This window comes from Dipodomys spectabilis, unplaced genomic scaffold (genome assembly GCF_019054845.1).
Source record: "Dipodomys spectabilis isolate Male_0828 unplaced genomic scaffold, ASM1905484v1 ptg000495l, whole genome shotgun sequence".
Classification (NCBI taxonomy): domain Eukaryota; kingdom Metazoa; phylum Chordata; class Mammalia; order Rodentia; family Heteromyidae; genus Dipodomys; species Dipodomys spectabilis.
Genome location: NW_024871172.1, coordinates 3,653 through 22,280, shown reverse-complemented (window position 1 = coordinate 22,280; position 18,628 = coordinate 3,653). Strand labels below are relative to the sequence as shown.

At 55.5% G+C, this 18,628-nt stretch overlaps 3 protein-coding genes across 6 annotated transcripts in view; 2 read left to right on the top strand and 1 right to left on the bottom strand.

Moving 5' to 3' along the window:
- LOC122098910 (zinc finger protein 250-like) overlaps nt 1–18,628 on the bottom strand; it is a 23,752-nt gene extending 5,124 nt beyond the window's left edge. The window contains 4 exon segments of the mRNA XM_042669437.1: nt 16,871–17,200; nt 17,202–17,477; nt 17,479–18,102; nt 18,104–18,628. Of these exon segments, the coding sequence (XP_042525371.1) occupies nt 16,874–17,200; nt 17,202–17,477; nt 17,479–18,102; nt 18,104–18,178 (1,302 nt within the window). The 5' untranslated portion in view covers nt 18,179–18,628 and the 3' untranslated portion in view covers nt 16,871–16,873.
- Commd5 (COMM domain containing 5) lies at nt 4,585–7,717 on the top strand. 3 transcript variants are annotated; one of them, XM_042669441.1, is made up of 2 exons: nt 4,585–4,666; nt 6,863–7,717. In XM_042669441.1, exon 2 carries the CDS (start codon nt 6,904–6,906, stop codon nt 7,576–7,578), a length of 675 nt encoding a protein of 224 aa, XP_042525375.1. In that variant the 5' UTR covers nt 4,585–4,666; nt 6,863–6,903; the 3' UTR covers nt 7,579–7,717. The 3 variants fall into 3 exon arrangements, with proteins under 3 accessions (XP_042525375.1, XP_042525377.1, XP_042525376.1); XM_042669443.1 differs by lacking the exon at nt 4,585–4,666 and adding an exon at nt 6,529–6,545; XM_042669442.1 differs by lacking the exon at nt 4,585–4,666 and adding an exon at nt 6,591–6,784.
- On the top strand, nt 11,157–13,698 carry Rpl8 (ribosomal protein L8). 2 transcript variants are annotated; one of them, XM_042669439.1, is made up of 6 exons: nt 11,157–11,246; nt 11,490–11,629; nt 11,714–11,855; nt 12,100–12,318; nt 13,192–13,307; nt 13,503–13,698. In XM_042669439.1, the coding sequence occupies exons 2-6, from the start codon at nt 11,492–11,494 to the stop codon at nt 13,659–13,661; spliced, it is 774 nt and encodes a 257-aa protein (XP_042525373.1). In that variant the 5' UTR covers nt 11,157–11,246; nt 11,490–11,491; the 3' UTR covers nt 13,662–13,698. The 2 variants fall into 2 exon arrangements, with proteins under 2 accessions (XP_042525373.1, XP_042525372.1); XM_042669438.1 differs by having other exon boundaries at nt 11,173–11,246; nt 11,482–11,629.

Sequence of the window (18,628 nt, the reverse complement as noted above, 5' to 3'; positions counted from 1 at the left end):
CTTTCCTGTCCTAGCTGGCTTTGAACCGCAATCCTCAGATCTCAGCCTTATGTGTAGCCAGGATTACAGGTGTGACCCACCAGCATCTGGCCTGTAAGACTATTAGCTCCAGGAAATGGTGCTATGGCTCAAAGTGATGTATCACTAGCCTTGGGCACAAAAGCTCAGGGATAGTGCCCAGGTCCTGAGGTCAAGCCCCAGGATGAGTACAAAAAAAAGGGCTGGGGCTGGGAAGGTGGCTCAGTGGTAGAGCGCTTGCCTTGTATGCATGAGGCCCTGGGTTCGATTCCTCAGCACCACATAAGCAGAAAACAAAAAAGCCAGAAGTGGCGCTGTGGCTCAAGTGGTAGAGTGCTGGCCTTGAGCTGAAGAGCTGAGGGACAGCGCTCAGGCCCAGAGTTCAGGTCCACAACTGGACTCCCCCCCAAAAAAAGGCTGGGAAGATGGCTCAGTGGTAGAGTGCTTGCCTAGCATGCATGAAGCCCAGTGTTTGATTCCTCAGTACCACATACACAGAAAAAGCCAGAAGTGGCACTGTGGCTTAAGTGGTAGCGAGCTTACCTTGAGCACAGGGAGGTTTAGGGACAGTGTCCAGTCCCTGAGTTCAATCCCCCAGGACTGGTGAAAAAACAACAAAATGCATTTTTTTTTTTTTTTTTTTTGCTTATGTGGTGCTGAGGAATCGAACCCAGGGCCTCATGCATGCAAGGCAAGCACTCTACCACTGAGCCACCTTCCCAGCCCACAAAATGTATTTTAAAATTACTTACACTCTTACTTTTCTAAATTCTGTAGTTAGAATCACCTTTGTGCATATATGTACATATATCTCACATCTTGTTTATCTTGATCCAAGATAAGTCAGTTAACCCCTTTTCTTCCATATGTGTTCGTACAAGGGTCTATTTACCAAGAATTTATTAAGCAGTTGGTGAATAGCTATTAATATGTACGATTATGCATATGTGTGTATATGTACACGTACATATATACATATATATATACACACACACTTTTTTTTTCTCCTTGGGAATGGTGCTGTTCCTGGGGTTTGAACTCGTGGCCTGGGCACTGTCTGTATACTTTTTGCTGTACCATTTGAACCACAGTTCTACTTGTAGGTCTTTGGTGACTAATTAGAGATAAGAGTCTGGAAGAATTTCCTGCATGGGCTGGGTTCAAACCATTAGCCTCAGCCTCCTGAGTAGCTAAGATTATAGCCTTGAGCCACTAGTGCCTAACTTGGGGATTAATTGAGATTTGTCTTTCTGGGCTGGCTTTGAACTTCAATCCTCAAATCCTCTCAGTAGCTAGAATGACAGACATAAGCCTCACGTGTCTGGCTCATGATGGGTTGTTTTTTCCTCCATGAATGATGGCTGTTGTAGTGGTACCTATAAAAGCAACTGCCTGCAATGATCTGAGCAGGTAAAGGGACTCCACAGACCAAGCTGCATGTACGAAGACGATTTCTCCACAATGGCCAACTGAGGAAACACAGCCTGCCTGCTCATCAGAGTTGTCAGCATTGGGAGTTCAGGGACTTTCTTTTTTTTTTTTTGGGTCCAGTTGTGGGGCCTGAACTCTGGGCCTGGGCGCCGTCCCTCAGCTCTTCAGCTCAAGGCTAGCACTCTACCACTTGAGCCACAGTGCCACTTCCGGCTTTTTTTTTCTTTTTGTTTATGTGGTGCTGAGGAATTGAACCCAGGGCCTCATGCGTGCAAGGCAAGCGCTCTACCACTGAGCCACCTTCCCAGCCCCGGGAGTTCAGGGATTTTCATGGGCCTGTTAAAGATGATCTGGTGCTAGGCAGGAATCCTGTATTTAGGGCTTATGGAAATTCTGCCATCTAGCTGGAGGACTGCCTTTAATCTCCAAAGACAGAGAGATAGTAGTCGGCAAGGGTGGCAGACTTCCAATGTGAAAATTGCAAGAGCTCTGTCCAGGAGGCCAGCAAGTCAGGGATAGTTGTTCTACAGAACATATTTCTTCCTAATTGAAAAAGAAGAGGTGTTTGAGATGTATGCACATATTTGCCTTCCTACCTTACAATAAGCAATAGTACACAAACTACTGAAAATGGCAACCCATAGAGGAGGCTGAGGATGGGAGAAGCAAGGTTTTGCTCAGAATCTATCTTTAAAAATTTTATTATGAGCCGGGCGCTGGTGGCTCACACCTATAATCCTAGCTACTCAGGAGGCTGAGATCTGAGGATCGCGGTTCAAAGCCAGCCCGGGCAGGAGAGACCGTGAGACTCCTATCTCCAATAAACCACCAGAAAACCGGAAGTGACGCTGTAGCTTAAGTGGTAGAGTGTTCGCCTTGAGCTGAAGAGCTGAGGGACAGCGCCCAGGCCCAGAGTTCAAGCCCCACGACCGACAAAAAAAAACAAATTTATTATGAAGCTGGGCACTGGTGGCTCACTCCTGTAATCCTACCTATTGAAGAGGCTGAGATCTGAGGATCACGGTTCAAAGCCATCTTGGGCAGAAAAAACCCCATGAAACTCTTCGATAAACCACCAGAAAACCAGAAGTGGTGCTGTGGTTCAAGTGGTAGATCTCTAGCTTTGAGTTGAAGAGCTGAGGGACAGTGCCCAGGTCCAGAGTTCAAGCCCCATGATGAAAAACAAAACACAATTATTATGGGCCTGGGAATGTGGCTTAGTGGTATAGAATGAACAAAGTCCTGAGTTCAATTCCTCAACACCACATAAACAGAAAAAGCTGGAAGTGGCACTGTGACTCAAGTGGTAGGGTGATAACTTTGAGCAAAAAGCAGCTTAGGGCAGTATCCGGGCCCTGAATTCAAGCACAGGACTGGGAAAAAATAAAAATTTTATTTTTGTCAATTGTGTGGCTTGAACTCTGGGCCTGAACACTGTCCAGGTGAGTGTTCTACCACTTAAGCCACAGTGCCACTTCCAGTATTAATTGGAGATATGAGTCTCCTGCCAATGCTGGCTTTGAACAGTGATCCTCAGATCTCAGCCTTCTGAGTAGCTAGGATTACAGGCGTGAGCCACTAGTGTGTAGCTTCAGAGTGTACCTTTTTTTCCCTTTTTTGTTGGTTGTGGGGCTTGAACTCTGGGCCTGAATGCTGTCCCTCAGCTCTTCAGCTCAAGGCTAGCGCTCTACCACTTGAGCCACAGCACCACTTCTGGCTTTTTCTGCTTATGTGGTGCTGAGGAATGGAATCCAGGGCCTCATACATTCAAGACAAGCACTCTACCACTGAGCCACCTTCCCAGCCCTTGCTCCTATAATTCCAACTACTCAGGAGACTGAGATCTGGGGATCCTGGTTTGAAGTAAGTCTAGTCAGGAAAGTCTATGAGACTCTTCTCTCCAACTGATCACCCAAAAGAAGCCAAAGTGGTGGTATGGCTGAAGTGCTAGAATTTTAGACTTGAGTGAAAAAGGTAAGAGACAGTGCCCAGTCCCTGAGTTCAAGCCCCTACGTACACTGTACACCCCCCCTCAACAAAAAGGGACAATGTCATGGAAATAAAAATTGTAGGAAAATCTAGGTGCCAGTGGCTCATACCTGTAATTCTAGCTACTCAGGAGTCTGAGATCTGAGGATTGTGGTTCAAAGCAAGCCCAGGCAGAAAAGTCCACAAGACTCTTAATTGACCCTCAAAAGGCTGCACGTGAAGCTGTGGCTCAACGTGACAGAACATTAGCCTGGTGAAATTAGAACACAGGAAAAGCCTCTGTGTGGGTGTGTGCGTGTGTACACACCTGCATGCATTGGTATCTGGGCTCAAACTCAGGATTCCCCTCCCTGCCTTTTTTTTTGTTTCTCAAAGACAGCGCTCTACCAATTGAGCCAAACCTCCACTTCTGGCTTTTTGCTGGTTAACTGGATAGAAGAGTCTCATGAGCTTTTCTGCCCAGGCTGGCTTTGGGCCTTGATCCTCAGAATCTCAGCCTCCTGAGTAGCTGGATTACAGGTGTGAGATATCAGTGCCCAGTTGGTTTCTTAGCATTGCATTTTAGGGAACAATGGTCTATTCTGTTTCTTGTTGATCTGGTCCTCTGTTGATGGGCATTTGTGTTGTAGTGCTTTGGCTATTATAAGTTCAGCTGTTAGGCGCATTCTTCGCTCTGGGTTCCATTGTGTCAGACCAGAGTAAGACTGGCCCTAAGCCAGTGACTGGTGGTTTACAGAGGCCCAACGGGAGCACCACGAGCAGGCAGAGATTGGAGGGGCCAGCCCAGGGGGCGCGAGGGCAGCTGCCCGAGGCCGGCCCGAGACCCTGGGCACGCCGGCTGACTCAGACTCTGCGTGCGGGGCTCAGGCACCGAGCTGCGGCGCTGCTTTCCTAGGGCAGTCCTGGGAGATGAGTGCCTCTGGCAGGGTGTGGCTCGCGCTCCAGAGATGGCGACCCGGAAGCTCACAGCTCGAGGCCTGGCGTCGTAGGCGGCGTGGCGGGGCGCTGCGCCGGGGCCCGGGGCCCGGTAAGGGGACCCACTTCTGGCCCCGCCCGGACCCTACAGGACAGCCTCCCGGACTCCTAGAGCGGGGCGGGCGCGTCTCGCGCACTTCCGGGGGCCGGCCCCGCTTCCGGCCCCGCCTCCCGGAATCCTAGAGCGGGCCCGGTCGCGTCTCCGTGCGCTTCCGGGGGCCGGCCCCGCTTCTCTGAGGCCCTCTCGCCCCAGGTGCGCGGCGCGGCGGCGGAGCGGCGGGGCGGCGGGGCGGCGGGGCGGCGCGGCGGCGGGGCGGGGGGCGGCGGGGCGGGGGGCCGGGCGGCGGGGCGGGGGGCGGCGCGGCGGGGCGGGGGGCGGCGGGGCGGGGGGCCGGGCGGCGGGGCGGGCGGCGCGGCGGCGGGGCGGCGGGGCCGGGCGGCGGGGCGGGGGGCCGGGCGGCGCGGCGGCGGGGCGGGCGGCGGGGCGGGCGGCGGGGCGGGGGGCCGGGCGGGGGACCGGGCGGGGGACAGGGCGGCCGGGCGGCGGGGCGGGGGGCCGGGCGGCGGGGCGGCGGCGCGGGGCCGGGCGGCGGGGCGGCGGGGCGGGGGGCGGCGGGGCGGGGGGCCGGGCGGCGGGGCGGCGGGGCGGGGGGCGGCGGGGCGGGGGGCCGGGCGGCGGGGCGGCCGGGCGGCGGGGCGGGCGGCGGGGCGGCGCGGCGGCGGGGCGGGGGGGCCGGGCGGCGGGGCGGCGCGGCGGCGGGGCGGGGGGCCGGGCGGCGGGGCGGCGGCGCGGCGGGGGGCGGCGGGGCGGGGGGCCGGGCGGCCGGGCGGCCGGGCGGCGGCGCGGGGCCGGGCGGCGCGGCGGGGGGGCGGCGGGGCGGGGGGCCGGGCGGCCGGGCGGCCGGGCGGCGGCGCGGGGCCGGGCGGCGCGGCGGGGGGCGGCGGGGCGGGGGGCCGGGCGGCCGGGCGGCCGGGCGGCGGCGCGGGGCCGGGCGGCGCGGCGGGGGGCGGCGGGGCGGGGGGCCGGGCGGCGGCGCGGCGGCGGGGCGGGGGGCCGGGCGGCGGGGCGGCGCGGCGGCGGGGCGGGGGGCGGCGGGGCGGCGCGGCGGCGGGGCGGGGGGCCGGGCGGCGGGGCGGGGGGCCGGGCGGCGGCGCGGCGGGGGGCGGCGGGGCGGGGGGCCGGGCGGCGGCGCGGCGGGGGGCGGCGGGGCGGGGGGCCGGGCGGCGGCGCGGCGGGGGGCGGCGGGGCGGGGGGCGGCGGGGCGGGGGGCCGGGCGGCGGCGCGGCGGGGGGCGGCGGGGCGGGGGGCCGGGCGGCGGCGCGGCGGGGGGCGGCGGGGCGGGGGGCCGGGCGGCGGCGCGGCGGGGGGCGGCGGGGCGGGGGGCCGGGCGGCGGCGCGGCGGGGGGCGGCGGGGCGGGGGGCCGGGCGGCGGCGCGGCGGGGGGCGGCGGGGCGGGGGGCCGGGCGGCGGCGCGGCGGGGGGCGGCGGGGCGGGGGGCCGGGCGGCGGCGCGGCGGGGGGCGGCGGGGCGGGGGGCCGGGCGGCGGGGCGGCGCGGCGGCGGGGCGGGGGGGCGGGGCGGGGGGCCGGGCGGCGGGGCGGCGGCGCGGGGCCGGGCGGCGGGGCGGCGGCGCGGGGCCGGGCGGCGGGGCGGCGGGCCGGGCGGCGGGGCGGGGGGCGGGGCGGCGGGCCGGGGCCGGGCGGCGGGCCGGGGCCGGGCGGCGGCGCGGGCGGGGCAGGGCGGCCGGGCGGCGGGCCGGGCGGCGGGGCGGCGGCGCGGGGCCGGGCGGCGGGGCGGGGGGCCGGGCGGCGGGGCGGGGCCGGGCAGCGGGGCGGCGGCGCGGGGCCGGGCGGCGGGGCGGCGGGCCGGGCGGCGGGGCGGCGGCGCGGGGCCGGGCGGCGGGGCGGCGGCGCGGGGCCGGGCGGCGGGCCGGGCGGCGGGGCGGCGGGGCGGCGGCGCGGCGGCGCGGGGCGGCGGTCTGTCCGAGGCTGGGCGCCGAGCGCGGCCCCTTCCGCGCGGAGTCGGGGCCGGGGCCCTGCGGGGGAGAGCCAGCGGGGCCACCCTGCCGGGAAGGGGCCGCGAGGACGCAGGTCCGCAGCCCGCGCAGCCCCAGCCGCGGCGCCCTGTCTGAGGTGAGGATCCTTCGCGCTGGCAGCCCATTGGGAGGATTCTGGCGTGAGTGGTGACGGGGCCTCAGCTGCCCTGTGACTGACTTCGAGGACGCTCGAGGGCTTTCCTGCTCCTTGGTTCTCCTCTCCGCTCACCTCAGAGGTCACTTCCTCTGGGAGACCTCCCTGGCACTGGGATTCATCTGGCCGCCTCCCTGGCATTCTTCACACTTACTTGGTAGTTCTCAGTCCGCATTCTGAGGGTGAGGATCCTAGGAGTCTTTTTTCCTGGTCTTTGACACCTGGGGATGTGAATCATTGTCTTCTTTTACCTGCTCCAGGCGGCGGCTCCACTTGGGCTGATCAAGGAAGAGGAAGCAGGATGTCCGGCTTGGGGGCTACAGCTCCATACCTGCATCACCCAGCAGACAGTCACATTGGCCAGGCCAGTTTCTTGGGGCCCCAGCTGCCTCCAGAAGTGGCAGCAATGACCAGGGTCCTGGAAAGTCTGGACAGAAGCACATTCAAAAAGCTGCTGAAGCTTGTAGTTTGCAGCCTGCAAGGGGAGGACTGCCGAGAAGCCGTACAGCACCTCAGTGCCAGTGCCACCTTCCCGGAGGAACAGCTGGGTCTCCTACTTGGAGGTACATACACACTCCTCCAGCAGGCCCTCCGTTTGCCCCCCAGTAGCCTGAAGGTAGACATCTTCAAAGACCAGCTCCAGGAGCTTGGCATTCCCTCAGACCTGGTTGGAGACTTGGCCGGCGTAGTATTTGGGGGACAGCGGCCCCTGCTGGACTGTGTGGCCCAGCAGCCAGGGGCCTGGCTACCCCACATCTCCAGTCTCCGATGGCGGGTGGATGTGGCAATCTCCACCAGTGCCCTGGCCCGTTCCCTACAGCCAAGTGTGCTGATGCAGCTGAACCTCTCAGATGGATCTGCCTACCGCTTGGAGGTCCCCACAGCTAAGTTCCAGGAACTTCGGTATAGTGTGGCCCTGGTCTTGAAAGAAGTGGTAGAGCTGGAAAAGAAGTGTGAGCGCAGACTGCAGGACTGAGCCCTCACGTGTCAGGCATTCCAGCTGGTGTGAAGTCCCACCTCCTATGTAGCAGGCTTCTATTGAGGGTCTGGATTGTAAGCGTGTGATTTTGTTTTAATAGTTTTGAAATAAATTTTATTTGGCATGTTTTTCCTAATTGCTAATAGATTTCAGTGAGTTAGTATAGGAGGTTGGAGGAAGGAACTTTCCAAGAAAAGTGGGTGAGCATGAACAAAATCTAGAAGGCATGTGCTGCAGCTATGAAAGCTTCTTGCATGCTTCATGCCTATAGCTACTCAGGAGGCTGGGATCTGAGGATTGAGGTTTGAAGCCAGCCAGGAAAGTCCTAAGACTCTTATCTCCAATTAATCACCAGAAAACTGGAAGTGGCGCTGTGGCTCTTGTGGTAGAGTGCTAGCCTTGAGCTGAAGAGCTGAGGGACAGCGCCCAGGCCGAATTAAAGCCCCACGACTGACAAAAACAAACAAAAAAAAATGATTAAAAATAGATCTCCCTGGGGCTGGGAAGGTGGCTCAGTGGTAGAGTGCTTGCCTCGCATGCATGAGGCCCTGAGTTCAATTCCTCAGCACTACATAAGCTTTTAGAAAAAGCTGGAAGTGGCACTGTGGCTCAAGTGGTAGAGTGCTAGCCTTGAGCTGAGGGACAGCACCCAGGCCCAGAGTTCAGGCCCCACGACGACCACCACCACCAAAAAGATAAAAAATAGATCTTCCTTATGATCTCACAATACTACTACTGGGCATATATTCCAGAGGGAAGAAAATTAATATTCCAGAAAGTCACCTACCAATATAATTATATATAGAACATGAATCTAAGGCATTACTTAGGAGAAGAGGAATGGGGAAGGGAAAAAGTAATTTTGAAATGCAAATATATATGAAAACAGCACAAAGAATCTCAGTACAAGCTGTTGATCAATAGGCAGATGGGGAAAGAGAAACATTCTATGTGTGGCTTGTATTAGTGGGAGGGTTTGGCTAACAAGATAGATGAAAGAGGAGCAATATGGTTGAAGTAGATAGTTTGCAACTATGAAAACAGCGATGAAATCTGTGGAAGTTCTTTTGGTAAGGGATTAAGGGAAGAGTGATAGAGGGTTAGGGTGTAAGATTGATCAGAATGTATTGTAAATATGTGAAAATGTAACACGAAATCTTCCCTTATATAATGTAAGCTAATAACAAAAGAAGATAATAATGAAGTTTCAGGTCTTTAAGCTCTTTGATCCATTTAGAGTTGATTTTTGTACAGGGTGAGAGATGGAGGTCCAGTTTTAGCTCCAGCAGCTACAGCTGTTGGGGAACAGAAGCCAAGGCAAGCAAGACAGAGGTCCATGATTACTGGCACTAAAATATGTGTATGCCACAAGAATCACTTTAATGGTGGGAGGGTAGGAATGGGAAGGGGAAACAAAGGAGGAGGCAACAATGCTAGATAAGAAATGTACTCATTACCTTGCTCATGTAATTGTAACCCTCTGTACGTTATTTTCCCAATTAAAAAAACTTAGTACTAAAAAAGAATCACTTTAAGAACATTTTTAAAGTTACTTTAGATTAACAGGATAAAGTAAGGAGGAATGGAGAAGAGAGAAACATCCTACTTCCCCTACAGGAATGAGAGTTGAAGCTTTTTTTTTTTGTCAGTTGTGGGGGGCTTGAACTTTGGGCCTGGGCACTGTCGCTCAGCTCTTCAGCTCAAGGTGAGCACTCAACCACTTAAGCCACAGCACCACTTCCGTTTTTCTGGTAGGTTACTGGAGATGAGTGTCATGGACTTTCTTGCCTAGGCTGGCTTTGAACTGTGTGATCCTCAGATCTCAGCCTGAGTAGCTAGGATTACAGACGTGAGCCACCTGCGCCCGGCTGAAGACTTTATAAAAAAACAATTTTAAGCTAGGTGTGATGGCTCATGCCTGTAAATCGTAGCGTTGTGCGAGGCGGAACACAGTTGGAGACCAGCTCCAGCAAAATGTACCTAAAGCCCCGTCTCAACCAAAAAATAAAAGAAGGATGCAGAAATGTTCATCTGTAATCCCAGGTGTGCACAAAGCATAATCAGGGAGATCACAGTACATGAGGGCCTTGGCAAAATAGAAAAGATCTTGTTTGAAAATAAAGCAAAAAAGCTAGGGGCTGGGAAGGTGGCTCAGTGGTAGAGCGCTTGCCTTGTATGCATGAGGCCCTGGGTTCGATTCCTCAGCACCACATAAGCAGAAAAAGCTGGAAGTGGTGCTGTGGCTCAAGTGGTAAAGCGCTAGCCTTGAGCTGAAGAGCTGAGGGACAGCGCCCAGGCCCAGAGTTCAGGTACTATGACTAGCAAAAAAAAAAAAAAGAAAATAAAGCAATAAAGCAAGAGGAGTGAGTTAAGTGGTAGTGTGCTTGCCTAGCAAGTACTGGCACTAGAGGGTCTCTGGGACATCCAGAGAGTGCCCAAGAGCTCCATGGCTAGAGAGGAATGCCCCCACACAACTGGCCGCCTCCATCAGGTGAACCATGCCTGTGGAGCCCCTGCTTCATGTCACACCATTAGCCAGGAGGGCTGAGCCACTTCTAGACTAAGGAACAGTGGCGTGCCAGTGTGTAATTATAGATACTAAGGAAGCTGAGATTAGAAGTTCTTGGTTCGAAGCTGGACTCAGCAGACGAGTCGAAGAGACTCACCTCCAGTTAACCAGCAAAAAGCCAGAAGTATGGTTCAAGTAACTGAGCACCAGCCTTGAGCAAAAAAATTGAAGAGCTTGAGGTCCGTGCCCGATAACTGCAGTGCGCACACAGAACGGAGGAGGGGCGGCCCGAGTTTCTCGTGGAGTCTGCCGGGGCTGGCCTCATTCAGCCACTCCGGGAGCCCACAGTGGCTGGTGTCTACAATTCTCTTCCGGAAAAACGGTCCTGCCCGCCGTTCCCCGGCCCCTAGCCTTCCTAGAGCCTCCTCATCTCCGGTCGGGGGCTCCTCGCCTTCTGCGGCCTTTGTCGCCAATCCCGGCCTGGCGCTGTGGCTCAGGCGGCAGAGCGCCAGCGCCGAGCACGAAGCGGCTCGGGAACTGCGCCTGCGCCGGGGCCCGAGCTCAAGCCGCCGCCGACACCAGCACCAGAGAAGACCCCTCAGTGGCCGGCGGCAGGGCGCGGCCCCCGCCCCGGGCAAGCGGCGGGCTCTTCCCCTGGCCCGCCCTGGCGCCTCCCTCCAGGCCCCTGGGTGCCTCTTCCCGACCCCGCAGCGGCCTAAGGCCCAGCGAGCGAGAGCGGCCGAAAGGCAGGCGGTGGACCCGCGTTCCCGCTCCGCAAAGCGGCGCCGTCCAGCTTCCGCCGCCCCGGCGCGCCCTGGTCAGAGGGACCCTCATTCCACCCAGGCCCGGCCCTGCCCGGCCCGGCCCTCGAGGCTGGAGTAGCTCTCCTCCCGTGTCCCGGACGAAGCCGCAACCAGAAGAGGACTCCTCAGCCACGAGGGCGCGCCGCCTGTCCACACTACCGCGCCCTTGGCGCCGGGTACCTCGGCACCTTCCCTAGTGCGCCTGCGCGGGAGCCCGGGCAGCGGGAGGCGCAGGCAACTACACATCCCGGAGTGCACTGCGGCAGGAAGCCGCCGCCGCCTCTGACCACGCCCCGGAAGATAAGGCGGCTCGCCGGCTCGCCCTTTCCTCTTTCGGCCGCGCTCGGAAGCAGGTAAGAGGCCGCTTGGCGTTTTGGCCTTGTGTCCATCCGCCGCCATCCGCCGCCTTCTGCCACTGTCTGCTGTCGCTTGTGGAGCGGGGTCCCGACCTGCCCCCCAGGCGCCTCGTCTGAAGGCGCGGGCGCGTGTCGGGCAGCAGTCGGGGGCGTCCCGGGGGGGTGGTGCCGGGCCCTGGGGCCGGTCCCGGGCCCTGGGGTTGACGGGGCGCTGACGCTGGGCCGCCTTCACACCCGCAGCTATGGGCCGTGTGATCCGCGGGCAGAGGAAGGGCGCAGGCTCCGTGTTCCGCGCGCACGTGAAGCACCGCAAGGGCGCCGCACGCCTGCGCGCCGTGGACTTCGCGGAGAGGCACGGCTACATCAAAGGCATCGTGAAGGTGCGGGGGCCGCCGGGCGGGCGGGCGGGCGGGCGGGGGACGGGGCCCCCGACGGCCGCGCCGTCACGCTGCTGCCTTCCCCAGGACATCATCCACGACCCCGGCCGCGGGGCGCCCCTCGCCAAAGTGGTCTTCCGCGACCCCTATCGGTTCAAGAAACGGACGGAGCTGTTCATAGCGGCCGAGGGCATCCACACGGGCCAGTTCGTGTACTGTGGCAAGAAGGGTGAGCCTTGCGGAGAGGTGGGGCGCCGGCTTGGCGTCGTCGGTTTCGGCTCCGCTGGAACCTTTGCTGGCGGAGGCCTCAAGTGGGCGATCCATGTGGGGTCGACTGGGCCTGAGAGAGAAATCAATATAGAAACCCTTGAAAGAGACTGAGGGCTTGACGTTGGGCGCTGCCATCGCCGCTTTGGGGATTGCCTGGGATGTTTCACGTTGCTTTTGACTTCTCGGTACCACTTCTGTTTCAGCCCAGCTCAACATTGGCAATGTTCTTCCCGTGGGCACCATGCCTGAGGGTACTATTGTGTGCTGTCTGGAAGAGAAGCCTGGGGACCGGGGCAAGCTGGCTCGGGCCTCCGGGAATTACGCAACTGTCATTTCACACAATCCCGAGACCAAGAAGACCCGTGTGAAGCTGCCATCCGGCTCCAAGAAGGTCATCTCTTCTGCCAACAGAGCTGTTGTTGGTGAGTGCCAGACAGGTCACACTGAACACTAGCAGTCTAGAAGTACTAGACTCTGGAACTTGAATGACTACTTTTTTTCTTTTTTTGGTGTGTCATGGGGCTTGAACTCTGGGCCTGGGCGCTGTCCCTCAGATCTTCAGCTCAAGGCTAGCGCCCTGCCACTAGAGCCACTAGGCCACTTCCGGTTTTCTGAGTGGTTAATTGGAGATAAGAGTCTCAGACTTACCTGCCCAGGCTGGCTTTTATTGGCAATCCTCAGATCTCAGCCTCCTGAGTAGCTAGGGTTACAGACGTGAACTACCTGGCATGACTTTTTTTTGACAGCATCAGTTGTATTGACTTAGAGTAGGCAGCATATATATTTCACTGCTGGTTTGAAGTTTCTGCTCTAGACTTAGTTACTAAACAATTTCTATTTCCTGTGCTTGGATCAAGTTTGTTAACTTTATAGTTTCAGAGATTATAATGTCAGGTAATTGTGACTGAAAAAAAAGTAAGTTGAGTCCTGTTCAGTGTTTTCATTCCAGGGTTATGTTCACAAAATAAGTAAGGCTGTCTGCAGTGGGCTTTGTCACGTTGGGGAGGGGGGTGCTCAGATGTTGAGGATGTTCTGGCATCCCTGGGCAGCTGGTCTCATTAAGTATTCAACTTGATGGAGAGTGGTTTGACTTGAGAGATGAAAGAGGTTTCTGTGTTAGTTCACTGTATGTGTAGACTCCCTAGGATGGAGTCTACTAAGGTTTCTATCTGGTGGTTGTGAGAGTCTTTTGAGAGTGATCATTGCAGAGATGTAGGGAACTGGTAGAGGGCCAGTGGAGGTTTTAACTGGTATCCTGTGATGCACATCCTCGAGGTATGTGATCTTTCCTACAGGTGTAGTGGCTGGGGGAGGCCGAATTGACAAACCTATCTTGAAGGCTGGCCGTGCCTACCACAAGTATAAGGCCAAGAGGAACTGCTGGCCCCGTGTACGGGGTGTGGCCATGAATGTAAGTATTCTAGAAATGGGGAGTGGAGTACCTGGGGCTAAAGTGCCTTATGGCTGTCCCCTCCTGGGGAATATTTGTAGTAGAACCACTAAATGGCGATTTGTAGCCAAAGGGCACACTTGATCCTATTATAGCCTTCCCAGAGCAAAGTGGGGTCACCCTTACACTAATGCCATCATCTCCCTTTGCCTTTAGCCTGTGGAGCATCCATTTGGAGGTGGTAACCACCAGCACATCGGCAAACCCTCCACCATCCGTAGAGATGCCCCTGCTGGACGTAAAGTGGGTCTCATCGCGGCCCGTCGGACTGGGCGGCTCCGTGGAACCAAGACTGTGCAGGAGAAAGAGAACTGAAGCGGAAGGGATCAATAAAACATGTCTTTGGTTATTATGTTGTGCTTACTTATGTTTCTGTGGTTTCAGGGTTAGGGATCATGCTGTGGAGCCTTTTGGTAGAATAAAGGTTGAAGGGACTACCAGTGAGATGAGCAAACTAGGGGTTTGCTCCCCAAGGACGGGTTCAAAACCATGGCATAACGAGCTGGGACTTGGGTTGGTGTCTTTTTTTGTTTGGTCAGTCATGGTGTTTGAACTCGGCCTGGGCACTGTTCCTCAGCTCAAGGCAAGCATTCTACCACTTGAGGTTTTCTGGTGGTTTACTGGAGATAGAGTCTCACAGTCTTTGCTGCCTGGGCTGGCTTTGAACTGTGATCTTCAGATCTCAGCCTCCTGAGTAGCTAGGATTACAGGCATGAGCCACTAGCACCTGGCTGTTTATTTGAGTTCTTGCCAAGTAGCCCAGGTTGGCTTTCAAAACTATTCTGGCTAAGACCTTGGAATTCTGGGATTACAAGCAGGCCCCAGGATGCCCAGTTTTTTATTTAGTGGTACTGGAGACCGAATTCAGCATTATACCTGCTAGGTAAGCACTTTGCTTGGCAGGTACTGAGTTTGAGTCCTAGTCTTGGACCTGAAAAAAAAAAAAAGCATTTAAAATTTGGGCTGGGACTGGCCTAGTGGTAGAGTGCTTGCCTAGTATGCGTGAAGCCCTGGGTTCGATTCCTCAGTACTACATAAACAAGCCAGCAGTGGCACTGTGGCTCAAGTGGTAGAGTGCTAGCCTTGAGCAAAAGCAGCTTAGACAGTGCCCAGGCCAGGCCCTGAGTTCAATCCCCAAGACGTGAAAATAAGCTGTTTGGATCCAAGGCTGTAGGTTCATGGCTTCAGAGATACCTTTTCTGACTAATCTTTTCAACTCATGACTATTACACCTAATGTTGCCTGTGTTTCTTAAAAATCTATATAGCTGGGCACCAGTGACTCACGCCTGTAATCCTAGCTACTCTGGAGGCTGATATCTGAGGATATCAGCTCAAAGTCAGCCTGGGCATGAAAGTCTGTGAGACTCATCTCCAATAAACCACCAGAAAACCGGAAGTGGTGCCATAGCCCAAGTGGTAGAGCCCTTGCCTTGAGCTGAAGAGCTGAGGGACAGCACTCAGGCCCAGAGTTCAAGCCCCACAACCGACAAAAAAAAAAAAAATTCTGTATACATATACTGTAATTTTACTTGATTTTCTTTAAACAGCTGTGCTGTTACTTTGCACACAAGCATCTGGTAACATTAAATTACATTACCAAGAATTTTTGTAGGATTCATACAGAGGAGGCTTTTTCTTTTTTTGGGGTCCAGTCATGGGGCCTGAACTCTGTCCCTCAGCTCTTCAGCTCAAGGCTTGAGCCACAGCACCGCTTCTGGCTTTTTTCCTTTTGCTTACGGGGTGCTGAGGAATCAAACCCAGGGCATCATATGTACGTGCAAGGCAAGCGTTCTACCACTGAGCCACCTTCCCAGCCCCAGAGGAGGCTTTTTCTAAGGAGATGTTTCAGCTCTACTAACTTGTGTCTGATGTATCCCCAGACTGACAGTTTAGCACCTGCTATTATGAAGCATTCTATACTTTCTCCAATATATGGAGAGAATACAATATATGGAGAGAATACTTCTTTGCCAGGCCTGGGGCTTGAACTCAGGATGTGGACATTACCTGAGCTGCTTTTGCTGACCACTGTATCTGAGAAGTATACCACTTGTTCCCTCTCCCCCCCCCCCCCCCCCGCCCCATTAAATACTTGTACATAGGAGCTATAATTCCCTAAGTCAGGTTATGAGTACAATGCTTCCTGGTCAATGCAACCCCTACCTGCCTCCTGTCCCTAGCATTACCTTCAAAAACTTTCCCATGCTTACAGCTGGAAGTTGAATTTGAATCTCGTAAGAATTTAGGCTTAGACTTTTTGTCAGTTGTGGGGCTTGAACTCTGCCTGGGCACTGTCCCTGGGATCGTGGGCTCAAGGCAAGTCATCTGCCACTTGAGCCACAGTGGCACTTCAGTTTTCTCTTGGTTAATTGGAGATAAGTCTCAGGACTTTTAGGATTTTTCTGCCCATGGCTGGCCTTGAGCCTCAATCCTTAGATCTCAGCTAGGATTACAGGCGTGAGCCACTGGCACCTGGCTTAGGCTGAGTTTTTAGCAATGCTAGAATGAATTAAAATCTTAGAGCTAGTGGGATGGATTTTTTTTTTTTTTGCTCAGTCACGGGGCTTGAACTCAACCTGAGTGCTTTCCATACACTCTTCAGCTCAAGGCAAGCGCTCTACCCGCTTCTGAGCCACAGTGCCACTTCTGGTTTTCTGGTGGTTTATTGGAGGTAAGGGTCTCATGGAGTTTCCTGCTCGGGCTGGCTCTGAACCATGATCCTCATATCTCAGTCTCCTGAGTAGCTAGGATTACAGGCATAAGCTACTGGCACCTGGCTACTTTTTTTTTGTAATGTGAAAAGGACATGCCATTTGTGGGCCAGGGGTGGAATTCTATGGTTCAACTAAGGTTTATTAACCAGAAGTTAATGTAGCCCAGGCTGGCCATAAATGTACAATCCTCTATCAGCCTGTGGAGTGTCAAGATTACAGGATTTATGCCACCAGTTGTTAGCTGAATTTCAGTTGAATTTTTATGAAGCATCAGATAAGCTTTTTAAATTTTACATAAGTTCTCAGTGACAAAGCTTTACTTTCCTTTTTTTTCATGCAAAACAAGCATTTTGTTATACTTCAGTTTCAGCCCTTTCACCATATCCAGTGACATCCTATTCAACACACTTCAGGGTTTTAATAGTCCAGTATGCTAGAATAAGTAGAATGGTTATATTTAGTAAAAGCATATAGCAACCTAAAATAAAGCATTTTATTTGGAATGGAAGAAAGTTTTTTTGGGATAAGAGCCCTTCCTTACTCATGTCAAACTATTGTCAAACCAAAAAAGTATTGTGGCTATCTTTATATCAATATCTTAATCCTAGGATGACTCACCAATATAACTTCAAGATGATAAAGAAGACAAAGGCTACCCTCTTTAGTCTTTACACAGGGGAGGCACAGGATTGGCCTGTGACATGGTCACAGGTGAAGGGAGTCCCGCAGTGTTCACAGGAGCTCCTCCTTCCCTGGGAGGCTGTCTGTGTCCTGGTGCGTTTTCCAGCTTGGTCCCTGAAGGCCAGTCACCTCACAGCTTCTTGTGTACTTTCTGGTGCTGGATCAGGTGCCCGTGCTGATTGAAGGCACGCCCACACTCCCCACACTCATAGGGCTTCTCCCCTGTGTGTATACGCTGGTGCTGGATGAGCACTGAGTACTGGCTGAAGGCCTTGCCACAGCTGTTACACTCGTAGGGCTTTTCACCAGTGTGGGTTCTCAGATGCACGATCAGAGTTGCCTTTAGGCTGAAGGACTTGCCACACTCGGTACACTGGAACGGCTTCTCGCCTGTATGAATTCTCTCATGCTGGACCAGAGACCGGCGAGCACTGAAAGCGTGTCCGCACTCCCCACAACACATAGGGTTTCTCCCCTGTGTGTACCCGCTGGTGTTGGATCAGATGTGAGTGCTGCACAAAGGCCTTCCCGCACTCATAGCAGGCATAGGGCTTCTCTTCGGTGTGGATACGCTCATGGTTCATCAGGGTTGACCGATGGCTGAAGGTCTTGCCGCACTCGCTGCACTCATAAGGCTTCTCTCCAGTGTGCACGTTGTGGTGCTGGATGAGGACAGAGCGGTCACTGAAGGCTTTGCCACACTTGCTGCACGTGTAGGGCTTCTCTCCGGTGTGGGACCCGCTGGTGCTGCAGCAGTGTCCTCTTCACACTGAAGGTCTTGCCACACTCACTGCACCCATGAGGCTTCTCCCCAGTGTGTACCCTCTGGTGGCTCCGCAGCACAGTGCTGTGGTTGAAGGCTTTCCCACACAAGGGACACACGTACGGCCTCTCCCCGGTGTGGATCCGCTGGTGCTGGATGAGATGTGAGAGCTGCGTGAAAGCCTTGCGACACTCTAGACACTCATGGGGCTTCTCTCCTGTGTGTATCTTGTGGTGCTGAGCAAGGTCTGAGCTCACTCTAAAGGCTTTTCCGCACTCATTACATTCATAGGGCTTCTCACCCGTGTGGATTCTCCTGTGCTTGCTGAGGACTGAGCTCTGGCTGAATGCTTTCCCACAAATGTTGCATACATAGGGTTTCTCACCAGTATGGATTCGCTGATGCTGAAGGAGATGGGAACTCCGACTGAAGCATTTCCCACACTGGATGCACATGTATGGTCTGTCCCCACCAGAAGCTGTCTGGTGCTTTGTGACCGGAAGCTTATGGGGGCCAACAGGGTTTGAACTCAGGCAGAAGCTCTGCTCTGTTTGGTGCTGCTCTTGCTCAGTCCTTCCCACGTGTGTTTTTCCCCGGAATCACTGTTACTTCATTGGAAGCTAACGGCTTTAAACTTAAGTCTATAGTTTGGTTTTCTTCCTTCGTTTGCATTCTGAAACAACAAATCCACAATAAAGCTAACACTATTCAAAACTGCAGAGAGCAGCCCTAATATCGACTTTGCTGATTTCTGTGGAGAAATCAAAAGGTGGCACATCCCGAGATAGACTTAATACCATGGGGTGAAGAGGGAGCTATTAGCTCCAGTCTGAGATGATGCCCTACACAGAGGGCACACAGGCTCACAGTGTGTGCATCCCTGTGCCACCATACTCAGCCCTTCAGGTTGTAGTTGTGTGGACTGAGCTTCCAAGGGCCACATGAGACAGAAGTGCAGGACCTCTAGGTCTGTACAAGTCTCGCAGGGTAATACAGTAGCATGGGAGCAGCAAAGACTAGCCTGGCAAGGGAGACCTGAATACTTAATACGTAGGAAAAGGAATGTTATCATGGGCCAATGGGTGTGTATGTGGTGAGTGGTCAGAGCTTCTGTGTAGGGGG

What these genes read in the sequence shown, in the direction of transcription:
- Rpl8 (XM_042669439.1), top strand. Translation starts at nt 11,492, where the DNA reads ATGGGCCGTGTGATCCGCGGGCAGAGGAAGGGCGCAGGCTCCGTGTTC. An exon ending in ACATCAAAGGCATCGTGAAG is followed by an intron (nt 11,630 to 11,713) that starts GTGCGGGGGCCG and finishes TGCCTTCCCCAG; the next exon opens with GACATCATCCACGACCCCGG. An exon ending in TGCCAACAGAGCTGTTGTTG is followed by an intron (nt 12,319 to 13,191) that starts GTGAGTGCCAGA and finishes TCTTTCCTACAG; the next exon opens with GTGTAGTGGCTGGGGGAGGC.
- Commd5 (XM_042669441.1), top strand. Translation starts at nt 6,904, where the DNA reads ATGTCCGGCTTGGGGGCTACAGCTCCATACCTGCATCACCCAGCAGAC.